Raw genomic sequence first — 12,963 nt, forward strand, 5'->3', positions numbered from 1 at the left:
TCTATCTCTCTGGACTGCCAGTCCACCACCGGATTATGCATAACCAACCAGGGAAGGCCCAATATGATAGAAGTGGGGAGACCTTCCAAGACATAACGTGACAGGAGCCCCTTGTGAAGAGCCCCTATGTGCAGGTCTACATTATGCATGTACCGCCCTGAGAGGGGCCCGGCTGCTTCCTCCGCTTGCTCGAGCCGAGCCGCTCGAGGTCCGGGCTCGGGTTTGTCGGTGGCACAAGCGCCTCCGGACCGGGGGCCACGTCGCTCTTGTTAAAGGGGTAGGCGGTGGGAGGATGGTGGTCATATAACGGGTCGTGAAGCCACCCACGGGTCGTGGAGACGGAAGAAGCACCACTGCTGCGGCTGAAGTACTGGCGGGCTCGTCCGGGATCGGTGTTGCGGCCGCAGCCGAGATGTTAGCTCCTCCGTGGGTAGGGGCGGTGTGTCGCGGGGCCCGTGGGGGACTGGGGCAACTGTAAGTGTTGGTTGTTGTTGTTGTCGGGGTGCAGGGCGCCGTGCCGCGGTGTAGTGTGTCGTGCCCGGATGGCACTGGTGTACTCAATTAATTAATTCACTCTGTTCAATCATTAATTCACACTGAGTCACTGGTAAACCAAAGTTCGGGTCTGGTTGGTTCCCGCGGCCGGCTGCTGATGTCCCCCTGCGGGGTTGATGGTGGCCCCTTTTCCCGTGCACCTCTAGATGTTTGTGTTTCGGCTCCCCCTGCCTGAGCAGCGGTAGCCCGCTCCCCGGCGTTGAGCTGCCGGAGGAGTCCTTGGTTGCCCGCAGGCGCTGGCCCGTCGGGTGTTTGGCCCTTGGCGGTGGCGCTCACCCGGTCTCGGTGGGTTTTTGCCTTCTTTCGGGACTTTGGTTGTGGATGAACCCGTGAGGTCCGGTCAGCAATCAGTCAATTCGCGTACACTCAGTGGCTTCTAAGCTAGGACGGGGTCTGAGTACCCTTCTTTTTGGTGCTCCGGAACACGTTTGACTCCCCGGTTCAGGACCGGCGGGACACAGCCCAGGCCCGGTCCGTACGGTTCCGCCGGTTGTTGTACCGGTACTCCTGCAGACGGCCACCATCGCCTGCCTGCCTGACGTTCTCTAAGGGGCCCATGCTCCTACCCGGGTCCCTGACAGTTTCTCTCCTCTTTCACCTCCTGTCACTGTAACCCCCCAAACTCGACTCCTTGAACTTCCTGTCCCAAGACAGTAGTCTCCTCAGTGGTCACTCCTTTCGGGTGACATGTGTGTGACCTCACAGGGGGCGGGGGTGTGTGTGTATGTGGCTGATGTAATTACCTGTGACCCCTGGGGTCCAGGGCGTCACATGCACCACCTGCGTAAAACTTCCCGGACCAAGAGGCGCAAAGTCAATGGCAAATATGGAGATGGACTTAGCCAACGTATTACAGGAGAGGCCATGGGTCCGTACAAACAGAGAGTCCACCATATTGGTTCCTGCCCCACTGTCCATAAATCCAAAAGGACAGAGATAGTCTCAGTTTTGTTACCTATGACAACCTCAGCAGGTAGAATAAACTGTGGCACATATGTGGAGGATATATATTCGCCCAGGTTGAAATCCTCCACACAATTTGGGGTCAGAAGTTTTCCGGTGACTTCTTTAGCTTAGGACGCGATGGAGAAGCCCCGATAAACTGCCCCCCTATGACCACAGAAGAAACACACCCCTGACTTGCGGTGAACTGCGAGGGACCCAGACTGAGAGGAAGCCCCCCCCTAACTGCATGTGTTCTTCAGAACTTATGGGAAGGACTTCAGCCTCAGGCAACACTACAGGGCACGGAGTCATATTAGGTCTTTCTCTGAGGCGTCTATCAATACGTATGGCCAGAACCATGGCAGCCTCCAATGTTTCCAGTGTTTCATAAAGCACCAACGCGTTCTTGAGCCTTTCTGACAGACCCTGGTAAAAATGGCTCCTAAGAGCTGGGTCTTTCCACCTTGGGTCAGTGGCCCATCTCCAGAAATCAGAGTGGAATTCCTCCACCGGCCGGTCTCCCTGCTGAATCTTGCGTAGCTGAGACTCAGCAAGGGAATCACGGTCGGGGTCATCGTAGACAAGACCTAAGGCAGCAAAAAAATTCATCAACCGACCAAAGTGACAGGGAATCAGTTGGAAGAGAGAACGCCCAGGGTTGTAGGTTTCCCTGAAGGAGTGATATAAAAATTCCCACCCGTTGTTCCTCACTCCCGGAAGCGTGTGGGCAGAGCTTAAAGTATAGATTGCAGGCCTCTCGAAAAACAAAAACGTGATCCCATCCTCCCGAGAATCTATCAGGAATCACCACCTTGGGTTCTGATATATTATAACTGGTTACAAGACCTGCGGCCGGCTGCTGTGGTTGAATAACCCTGGACCGCAATTCTGCAAGACCAAGAGACAGATTTTGCACCTGATCAGTAAGGGCCTGCACAGGATCCATTTGAGGTCTGAAAAAATGGTGGGCCTGTGATAATGTCACGCACATGATTAGCAGGGTTTACTTAGTACCTGGTAAACCTCCAGATGATGTAACAACACACAAGGGACACAGGGGTCACGTTACAATGGAGGTCCCTGACGCTAGGGAGAGAGGTGAGGGCACACCTCTTGAACTCACCTTAAGCTGACTCCTGAGCTCCCCAGCGTCCCTTATTCCCTCAACTAGCCCTCCACTCACCCTGGCTACTGAGTAGGCCGACAAGTTCACAAGACTCGCCACTACTATATGGAAACACAAGGGAAGGAATACAAACAGGGGAAATAGACATGTAAGGAGAACCTCGCCAGGCGGCTTCAGTGCAGCAAACACCACAGCTGCAAGATAGACTTCTTCCACAGCAGGCTCCTTCAAAAGTTGACCACATAGAAATAAACCATTCATTTTCTATCACAGGCATCATGTGATCAGATCACATGACTTAAATAGGGAAGAGGAGTGATCTCAAAGAGCTACACTTGAGATTAGCAGCTACAGCCAGCAGCCAGGCAGGAAAGGGTGCTTAAACCTTACAGCACCACAAGCAAGGAGATGTTATCAAATAACAGTAGTGAACCTGCCAGCAGCAAGGCGCTGTGACCTTCTGACACCAGATTCACTCGGGGTCTCCCCCAAGCAAGATACACTCATGACACCTGTATTCTGCTGAGAAACTTCTTTATTATGATGAAGTGGCCTGTATTCTGCTGGGAGACGCCACTGTAATGATGAGGTGGCTCGTATTTTGCTGAGAGACTCCCAGTATAATGATGGGGTGGCCTGTATTCTGCTGAGACTCCCAGTTTAATGATGGGGTGGCCTGTATTCTGCAGATATTCTCAGTATAATGATGGGGTGACCTGTATTCTGTTGAGACTCTCAGTATAATGATGTGATGGCCTGCATTATGCTAATAGACTCCCGTATAATAATGGGGTGGCCTGTATTCTACTGAGAGACACCAGTGTGATGAGGGATTGGCCTGTATTCTGCTGAGACACCCAGTATAATGATGGGGTGGCCTGTATTCTGCTGAGACTCTCAGTATAATGATGTGATGGCCTGCATTATGCTAATAGACTCCCGTATAATAATGGGGTGGCCTGTATTCTACTGAGAGACACCAGTGTGATGAGGGATTGGCCTGTATTCTGCTGAGACTCCCAGTTTAATGATGGGGTGGCCTGTATTCTGCAGATTCCCAGTATAATGATGGGGTGACCTGTATTCTGCCGAAACTCCAGTATAATGATGGGGTGGCCTGTATTCTGCTGAGACTCCCAGTATAATGATAGGGTGGCCTGTATTCTGCAGAGACTCCCAGTTTAATGATGGGGTGGCCTGTATTCTGCAGATTCCCAGTATAATGATGGGGTGGCCTGTATTCTGCTGAGACTCCCAGTATAATGATAGGGTGGCCTGTATTCTGCAGAGACTCCCAGTTTAATGATGGGGTGGCCTGTATTCTGCTGTAACAATTTTTTATTTTTATATATGTATTTTTTCTGCAAAAGTGAATACCATCAGTTGCCGTTCAGCGTTTCGGCTCATTATGAGCTTTTGTCCAGGCAATATCATCTGATAAAGATACAGATACAATGATAGTTGCTTTAATAACAACAACAAAAAAGAAAAAAACAAACAAAAAAGAAAGTGCAAAAAAATGAAAAAAGAAAAAAAAAAAGGAAAACAACACAAAGTATATACAAGCATTTACATATAGAATTTTCCTGCAGAAATAGTTTGTATTGTTTGTAATCGCAGATTACGTTACACAGAAAATGACTTATTAGAGAATGTGCATAAAATGTAGGGCAACACATGGCAAGCACGCAGTGCCAATAGGAGGGAGGAGGACGAGGCACACAATGGTGCATATAAGTGGTGTGAATACATAGAAGAGAACGCGGTGATACCCTGAGGTGCACTGAGTCAGGGCTAAGTAGTGAGGACGGGCACAAGAAATATGCCGGAGCCGGGAGAGGACAAGGCAGGTCTGTAAATAGCCTGGAAAATGGCGCAGTCACTACAAGTGCATCTCAATACTTTAGAATAAAAGTAATAATCTCAAACACATCCGCGTACGGGCGGACATCGGACCCTCCAAGAAACCCTACCACAACGTACGTTTCTACAAAGCGCAGTGGCACTTTTCCATGTTTGGGGTGCGTCCGGTGCTCCAATGTCTCCCTCCCCAGAACAGGTAAAAAGTTCTTTCTGTCTGTATCTACCTGATAATATTGCCTTGAGAAAGGCTCATAGTGATAGAGCAACTGATGCAGAAAAAATACATATATAAAAATAAAAAATTGTTACACACGTGTGCCGGAAATAATCAACCCCAGAATAATGATAGGGTGACCTGTATTCTGCTGAGACTCTGAGTATAATGAAGGAGTGGCTTGTATACTGCTGATATACTCCAGTATAAGGGTGGGGTGGCCTGTATACTGTTGACATACTCCAATATAAGAGTGGGGTGGCCTGTATACTGTTGACATACTCCAGTATAAGAGTGGGGTGACCTGTATACTGCTGACATACTCTAGTATAAGGGTGGGGTGGCCTGTATACTGCTGACATACTCCAGTATAAGAGTGGGGTGAAGAAAAAACAAAAAGCCAGCACCAAATGTGCACTGCGGCACTAAACATTCCAAACTGTACTTATTTTAAAAATTTTGAGATTTTTGGCAAAAAATTGCAATTTCTTGAGCTGCTTCGCCACGTCACGGCAAATCTCATTTGAAGCAGTCCTACACTAAAATATTTTTATAAAATGTGCCATACGGCCTCACATATGAATAGTAGAACTGCTCTTAGCAGCACTCACCTGGTCTATTTCAATCCCGTACCCATGACTGAGTCATGGCTGTGGGCGGGACAGGTCCAAGCAAATGCTGCATGAAGTATATATATAGCCTGTGGACAAAGCCTGATGACTTAATGTGAACAGTCACCAACCGCCAAAATCCAGACAGATGGAATACATCCCAAATTGGGGTGCATAGCAAATTTTTAAAATAAGTACAGTTTGGAATGTTTAGTGCTGTAGTGCACATTTGGTGCTGGCTTTTTGTTTTTTCTTCATTGAATTGGTCGGTGGTTGACCTCAACCTTGCTTTGCACCCCAATTTGGGATGTATTCCATCTGTCTAGATTTTGGCGGTTGGTGACTGTTCACATTAAGTCATCAGGCTTTGTCCACACTCTATTTACTTCATGCAGCATTTGCTTGGACCTGTCCCGCCCACAGCCATGACTCAGTCATGGGTACGGGATTGAAATAGACCAGGTGAGTGCTGCTAAGAGCAGTTCTACTATTCATATGTGAGGCCGTATGGCACATTTTATAAAAATATTTTAGTGTAGGACTGCTTCAAATGAGATTTGCCGTGACGTGGCGAAGCAGCTCAAGAAATTGCAATTTTTTGCCAAAAATCTCAAAATTTTTAAAATAAGTACAGTTTGGAATGTTTAGTGCCGCAGTGCACATTTGGTGCTGGCTTTTTGTTTTTTCTTATAAGAGTGGGGTGGCCTGTATACTGCTGACATACTCCAGTATAAGGGTGGGGTGGCCTGTACTCTGCTGAGAAACTCACAGTATAATTGTGGGGTAGTCCGTATTTTGCTGACAGACTTCCAGTATAATGATGGGGCAGCCTGTATTCTGCTGACATACTTCAGTATAAGAGTGAGGTGGCTTGTATTCTGCTGAAACTCTCAGTATAATGATGGGATGGCCTGTAATTTGCAGAAATTCCCAGTATAATGATGGGGTAGCATGTATTCTGCTGCAACTTTCCATATAATGACGGGGTGGCCTGTATTCTGCAGATACTCTTAGTATAATGATGAGGTGGCCTGTATTGTGCTGAGAGACTTCCAGTGTAATGGTGATATAGTCTGTATTCTACTGAGAGTCCCAGTATAATGATGGGGTGGCCTGTTTTCTGCTTAGACTCCCAATGTAGTGATGGGGTGGCCTGTATTCTGCTGGCAGACTCCCAGTATAATGATGGAGTGGTCTGTACTCTGCTGATAGACTTCCAGTCTAATGATGGGGTGGCCTGTATTCTGCTAAGACTCCCAGTATAATGTTAGCATTGCCTGTATTCTGCTGAGACTCTCAGTATAACGATGGGGTAGTCTGTATTCCGCTGACAGACTCCCAGTATAATGATGGGGTAGTCTGTACTCTGCTGAGAGACTCCCTGTATAATGATGGGGTGGCCTGCATTTTGCTTAGACTCTCAGTATAATGATAAGGTGGCCTATATTCTGCTAAGACTCTCAGTATAATATTAGGGTGGCCTGTATTCTGTCGAGACTCTCAGTATAATGATGAGGTGGCCTGTATTCAGCTGAGAGAATTCCAGTGTATTGGTGGTGTAGTCTGTATTTCGCTGAGAGTCCCAGTATAATGATGTGGTGGCTTGCAGTCTGCTGACACTCCACTGTAATGATGAGGCGGCCTGTATTCTGTTGAGACTCCCAGTGCAATGATGGTGTGGGCTGTATTCTGTTGAGTCCTCAATATAATGATGAGGTGACCTGTATTCTTTTGAGAATCACGTATAATGATGTGGTGGCCTGTATCCTGCTGAAAGTCCTAGTGTAATGTTGGGATGGCCTGTCTTCTGCAAAGACTCTCAGTATAATGATAGTGTGGCATGTATTCTGCTGACATACTCCAGTATCATGGTAAAATGGCCTGTACTCTGCTAAGAGACTCCCAGTGCAATGATGGGATAGTCTGTAGTCTGGAGAGACACTCAGTCTAATGATGGAGTGGTCTGTATTCTGCTGAGACTCTCAGTATAATGATGGGGTGGCCTGTATTCCGCAGAGACTCTCAGTATAATGATGGGGTGGTCTGTATTCTGCAGAGACTCTCAGTATAATGATGGAATGACCTGTATTCTGCAGAGACTCTCAGTACAATGATGGGGTGGCCTGTATTCTGTTGAGACTCTTAGTAAAATGATGGGGTGGCCTGTATTCTGCTGAGACTCTCAGTATAATGATGGGGTGGCCTGTATTCCGCAGAGACTCTCAGTATAATGATGGGGTGGTCTGTATTCTGCAGAGACTCTCAGTATAATGATGGAATGACCTGTATTCTGCAGAGACTCTCAGTACAATGATGGGGTGGCCTGTATTCTGTTGAGACTCTTAGTAAAATGATGGGGTGGCCTGTATTTTGCAGAGACTCTCAGTATAATGATGGGGTGACCTGTATTCTGCTGAGACTCTCAGTATAATGATGGGGTGGCCTGTATTCTGCAGAGACTCCCAGTTTAATTATGGGGTGGCCTATATTCAGCTGAGAGACTTCCAGTGTGTAATGTTGGTGTAGTCTGTGGATTACCTCAGACCAGCGGAGGTGTTTTGGGGGTCTTTAAATTAGTGAAATAGGGTGTGTTTTGTTTTTTAGTGAAAAAAAAGTATTTTTGTGGGGGGGGTTTCTATACTTGGTTGGTAATGGGGGGTCTTATGGACATTTCTCAATTACCAACCCAGGGCTCTATGGCAGCTGTGATTTTTGAAAAAATAACAGCTGCCATCAACCCCATATATTACCTAGATTGCCACTGCATCAGGGCAATCAGGAAGAGCTAGGTAAAGTGCCACAATTGACACATCTAATGGATGCACCAATTGTGGACTGGCTGCGGGCTGTTATTTTTAGGCTGGAGAGGTCCCAATAACCATGGACCTTGCGAGCCTGAAAATACCTGTCCTCATCTGACCGTATAATGGTGGGGTAGTCTGTTTTCTGCTGACAGTCTCCGAGTATAATAGTGGGGTGGCCTGTATTCTTCTGAGACTCTCAGTATAATGATGATGGGGCCTATATTCTGCTGAGAGACTCCAGTGTAATGATGTGGTGGCCCTTATTCTCCTGAGACTCTCATTATAATCATAGAGTGGCCTGTATTCTGCTGAGAGTCCCATTATAATGATGGGAGAGTCTGTTTTCTGCAGACTCTCATTATAATGATAGGTGGCCTGTATTCTGCAGAGACTCTCAGTATGATGTTGGGGTGGCCTGTACTCTGTTGAGGCTCTCAGTATAATTATGGGGTTGCCTGTACTCTGTTGAAACTGTCAGTATAATGATGGGGTGGCCTGTATTCTGTTGAAACTATCAGTATAATGATGGGGTGGCCTGTATTCTGCTGAGACTCTCAATATAATGATGGGGTGGCCTGTATTCTGTTGAGACTCTCAGCATAATGATGGGGTGGCCTGTATTCTGCTGAGAGTCCCAGTATAATGATGGGGTGGCCTGTATTCTGTTGAAACTCCCTGAATAATGATGGGGTGGCCTGTATTCTGCTGAGACTCTCAGTATAACGATGGGGCAGACTGCATTCTGCTGAGACTCTCAGTATAATAATGTAGTGACCTTTATTCTGCTGAGACTTTCAGTATAATGATGACATGGCCAGTATTCTGTTGAGAGACCTGTATAATAATGGGATGGCCTGTATTCTGCTGATAGTCCCAGTATAATGATGGGGTATTTTGTATTCTGCAGAGACTCTCAGTATAATAATGGGGTGGCCTGTATTCTGCTGACTTCCTCCAGTTTAATGGTGAAATGGCCTGTCTCTGCTGAGAGACTCACAGTGTAATGGTGGGGTAGTCTGTAATCTGCAGACACTCAATATAATGATTTGATGGCCTGTATTCTGCAGATACTCTCAGTATAGTGATAGGGTGTCCTGTATTCTGCTGATGCCCCAAAAATGACCTGCAGTCTACCGCCTATTTGTGATCACCAGTTCAGGTAAAGTAGATAGCTGGGGACCGGTATGCTTAGGTTTGGAAGATCCATGGTTCTCGATTACCCTGATGTGGGGCAATTGGGGTAATATACAGAGTTGATGCTCTCTGTGATTGTCAAAAATCACAGCTATAATTAACCCCTGGCTTAGTAATAGAGAGGTGTATATGAGACCCCCTTCCCCCCCCTTTAGCAACCCCGCAAGCAAAGAGAAAAAGAAACAAACGCAAAACTCCTTTATTTTTAAAAAATGACAAAACCAAATCCTTTTTCACCACTTTTTATAACCAGCAAAACACCCCCCAGATCCAACGAAATCCACACGATGTCCCACAACGATCATGGCTCTCCTACATCCATTGGACACTGTGAGCGGTGACAATTGAACACATGACCACTCACCGTGGCCTCCAGGATACACTGATAGCAGCATTGGAGCTGGCAGAAGTGACCTCAGGTGAACTCCGTCCTGGAGTGTTTGACAACATGTCATGGTGGCAGTCCGACAGTCCAGCACTAAGTTCACTTAAGGTCACAGCTGGCGACTCACACAGAAGTTACCGTGAGAACCAGCAGCTGTAACCTCAGGTGTACTCACTGTCGGACTGCGCTGCCGCCATGTCACGTGGTTCGACAGTTCAGCACTGAGTTCACCTGAGGTCACTTCTGGCAGCTCGCACACTGCTCTCAGTGTGTCCTGGGGGCAGCGGTGAGCGGTCACGTGTTCTAATGTTCTAATGTCACCACCTCCGGGTGTAGCAGAGCCAGGATCGTCATGGGACTTCATGTGGATTACGGTGAACCTGCAGGAGTGTTTTGGGGGTTAATAACTTGGTGAAAGAGGGTGCAGTTTGTTTTTTTTTTTTTATTAATTAAATGAAGGCTTTTTGTGTGTTTTATTTTACTTACAGGGTTGGTAATGGGGTGGTCTGATAGACATCTCTCAATTACCAACCTAGGGCTTGATGGCAGCTGTGATTTTTGAAAAATAACAGCTGACATCATCCCAATATATTATCCCGATTACCACTACACCAGGGCATTTGGGATGAGGCGGGTAATTTGCTACAATTGGATGCCCCAATTGTGGGGCGGCTGTGGGCTGCTTTTTTAGGCTGGGGAGGTCCCAATAACTATGGAACTTACCAGCCTGAGAATATCTGTGTCCAGCTGTCCGCTTTAACTGCGCTGGTTATTAAAGAAGGGCATGAGCTCACATAGGTTTTTTTTACTATTTATTTATTTAATAAGCCTCTTTTTTGATAACTAGCCAAGATAAAGCACACAGCTGAGGGCTGCAGCTGACAGCTGTCTAATTTACCTACGCTGTTTATCACAAATTGGGGGGACCGCGCATCAAAGTGGTGTAATACTCTGACGACATTGCTCCCGGAAGCGACCTGTGTTTCAGAGATGCATCCAGGCACCTTCATCATGATTTTCCATCCATTTCAGCATTTTTACAGCCCCATTAGACATCCTGGGAAGTCCACCAGAAAATTATTCAAGTTTCCCATTAACTTGCATTAGATTCGTTATGAGTGACGAATACATGAATAGTATGAAATATTTGAGAGGAATAATCCGAACCCGAACATTTTAGTATTTGCCCATCACTATTGTCAGATCCTGGTCTAGGTGTGTGAACCAATGATATGAGAGACCAAGACCACATCCAATTACCTAATATATGTGTTTGGTCCTCCAGGTCATCCTGCTCCATATCAGGAGGACTGAGGCCCCCTAGAGGGTTGTATCCTAGTGGAGTGCCAGATCCTGTTGGATCCTGGCTGGTAAAGGTGACCTCAATGATATGACATACTGTGTACATCCAATTACTTAATACAAAAAAAGGGTCTCCAGGATGACTGAGCACCATGAGAGGATTCGGATCGTGGCTGAGGTGTCAAATCCTGGCCAAGGTGTCGGATCCTGGCTTCTCTCCAGGATGAAATAAGAGTTAATAATTCCACAGCTCTTGAAATACTTGTTCTGTGAACGCAGGGCATCCTGACGAGGGAGGACTCAGGTGAGCAGAAAAGGGGGGGTGATAACGAGAATCTGCTCTCGGCGCTGCATCCAATCACCTTCCAGGTAAGGAACATGGAGAGGAACAGCTGGGACTTCTCACTGGCACTTTGTCACCAGGACAGCCGTGGAGATCACCTCTCCTCGTACCATCAGTTATGTCGCTGTCTTCACTATGGCTGTGCCTGACACTGGTGCTCCTCGGTACCTTCTCCACCGCGAACGAGACCCCATTCCAGAGAGTCCTCAACCTCCTGTCACCAGGACAGTCTGCTCTCAACTACTCCTCCGTGGCGGATCTTATAAAGCATCTGGAAGACCGTGTGCACTGCGGAAACGTGTCGTGTGAAAAGGTAAGAAGTGAGGGATGAGATAGTGAGCGGGACGAGTGCAAAACCTCAGAGCAGCAATCACCAGCCGCCCCGGGCAAAGGGCACCAAGACGTGGAAGTCAGAGGAGAAGTCCCCTATACGAGATCCAAAGCAAAACAGATATATGACGAGGGTCCCTCATCAGGACAATTATACAATGAGGGTCCCACATCAGGACAATTATAGGATGAGGGTCCCACAACAGGATGATTATAGGATGAGGGTCCCACATCAGGACAATTATAGGATGAGTGTCTGACATCAGGACAATTATTGAATGAGGGTCCCACATCAGGACAATTATAGGATGAGTGTCTGACATCAGGACAATTATTGAATGAGGGTCCCACATCAGGATGATTATAGGATGAGGGTCCCACATCAGGAAGATTATAGGATGAGGGTCCCACATCAGGACGATTATAGGATGAGGGTCCCACATCAGGATGATTATAGGATGAGGGTCCCACATCAGGAAGATTATAGGATGAGGGTCCCACATCAGGACGATTATAGGATGAGGGTCCCACATCAGGACGATTATAGGATGAGGGTCCCACATCAGGATGATTATAGGATGAGGGTCTCACATCAGGATGATTATAGGATGAGGGTCCCACATCAAGACGATTATAGGATGAGGGTCCCACATCAGGACGATTATAGGATGAGGGTCCCACATCAGGACGATTATAGGATGAGGGTCCCACATCAGGATGATTATAGGATGAGGGTCCCACATCAAGACGATTATAGGATGAGGGTCTCTCATCAGGATGATTATAGGATGAGGGTCCCACATCAGGACGATTATAGGATGAGGGTCCCACATCAGGATGATTATAGGATGAGGGTCCCACATCAAGACGATTATAGGATGAGGGTCCCACATCAGGACGATTATAGGATGAGGGTCCCACATCAGGACAATTATAGGATGAGGGTCTCACATCAGGACAATTATAGGATGAGGGTCTCACATCAGGATGATTATAGGATGAGGGTCCCACATCAGGATGATTATAGAATGAGGGTCCCACATCAGAACGATTATAGGATGAGGGTCCCACATCAAGACGATTATAGGATGAGGGTCCCACATCAGGACGATTATAGGATGAGGGTCCCACATCAGGACGATTATAGGATGAGGGTCTCACATCAGGACAATTATAGGATGAGGGTCCCACATCAGGATGATTATAGGATGAGGGTCCCACATCAGGATGATTATAGGATGAGGGTCCCACATCAGAACAATTATAGGATGAGGGTCTCTCATCAGGATGA

General features: G+C 47.1%; 1 protein-coding gene across 1 annotated transcript in view; it reads left to right on the forward strand.

The window, feature by feature from the left end:
* The first annotated feature begins 11,424 nt into the window (after window positions 1-11,424).
* SLC39A4 (solute carrier family 39 member 4) overlaps window positions 11,425-12,963 on the forward strand; it is a 47,413-nt gene continuing 45,874 nt past the window's right edge. The window contains exon 1 of the mRNA XM_075316042.1: window positions 11,425-11,655. Within this exon, the coding sequence (XP_075172157.1) occupies window positions 11,461-11,655 (195 nt within the window). The 5' untranslated portion in view covers window positions 11,425-11,460. The remainder of the gene's footprint in view (window positions 11,656-12,963) is intronic.

The sequence above is a fragment of the Anomaloglossus baeobatrachus genome, chromosome 6 (genome assembly GCF_048569485.1).
Source record: "Anomaloglossus baeobatrachus isolate aAnoBae1 chromosome 6, aAnoBae1.hap1, whole genome shotgun sequence".
Lineage (NCBI taxonomy): Eukaryota > Metazoa > Chordata > Amphibia > Anura > Aromobatidae > Anomaloglossus > Anomaloglossus baeobatrachus.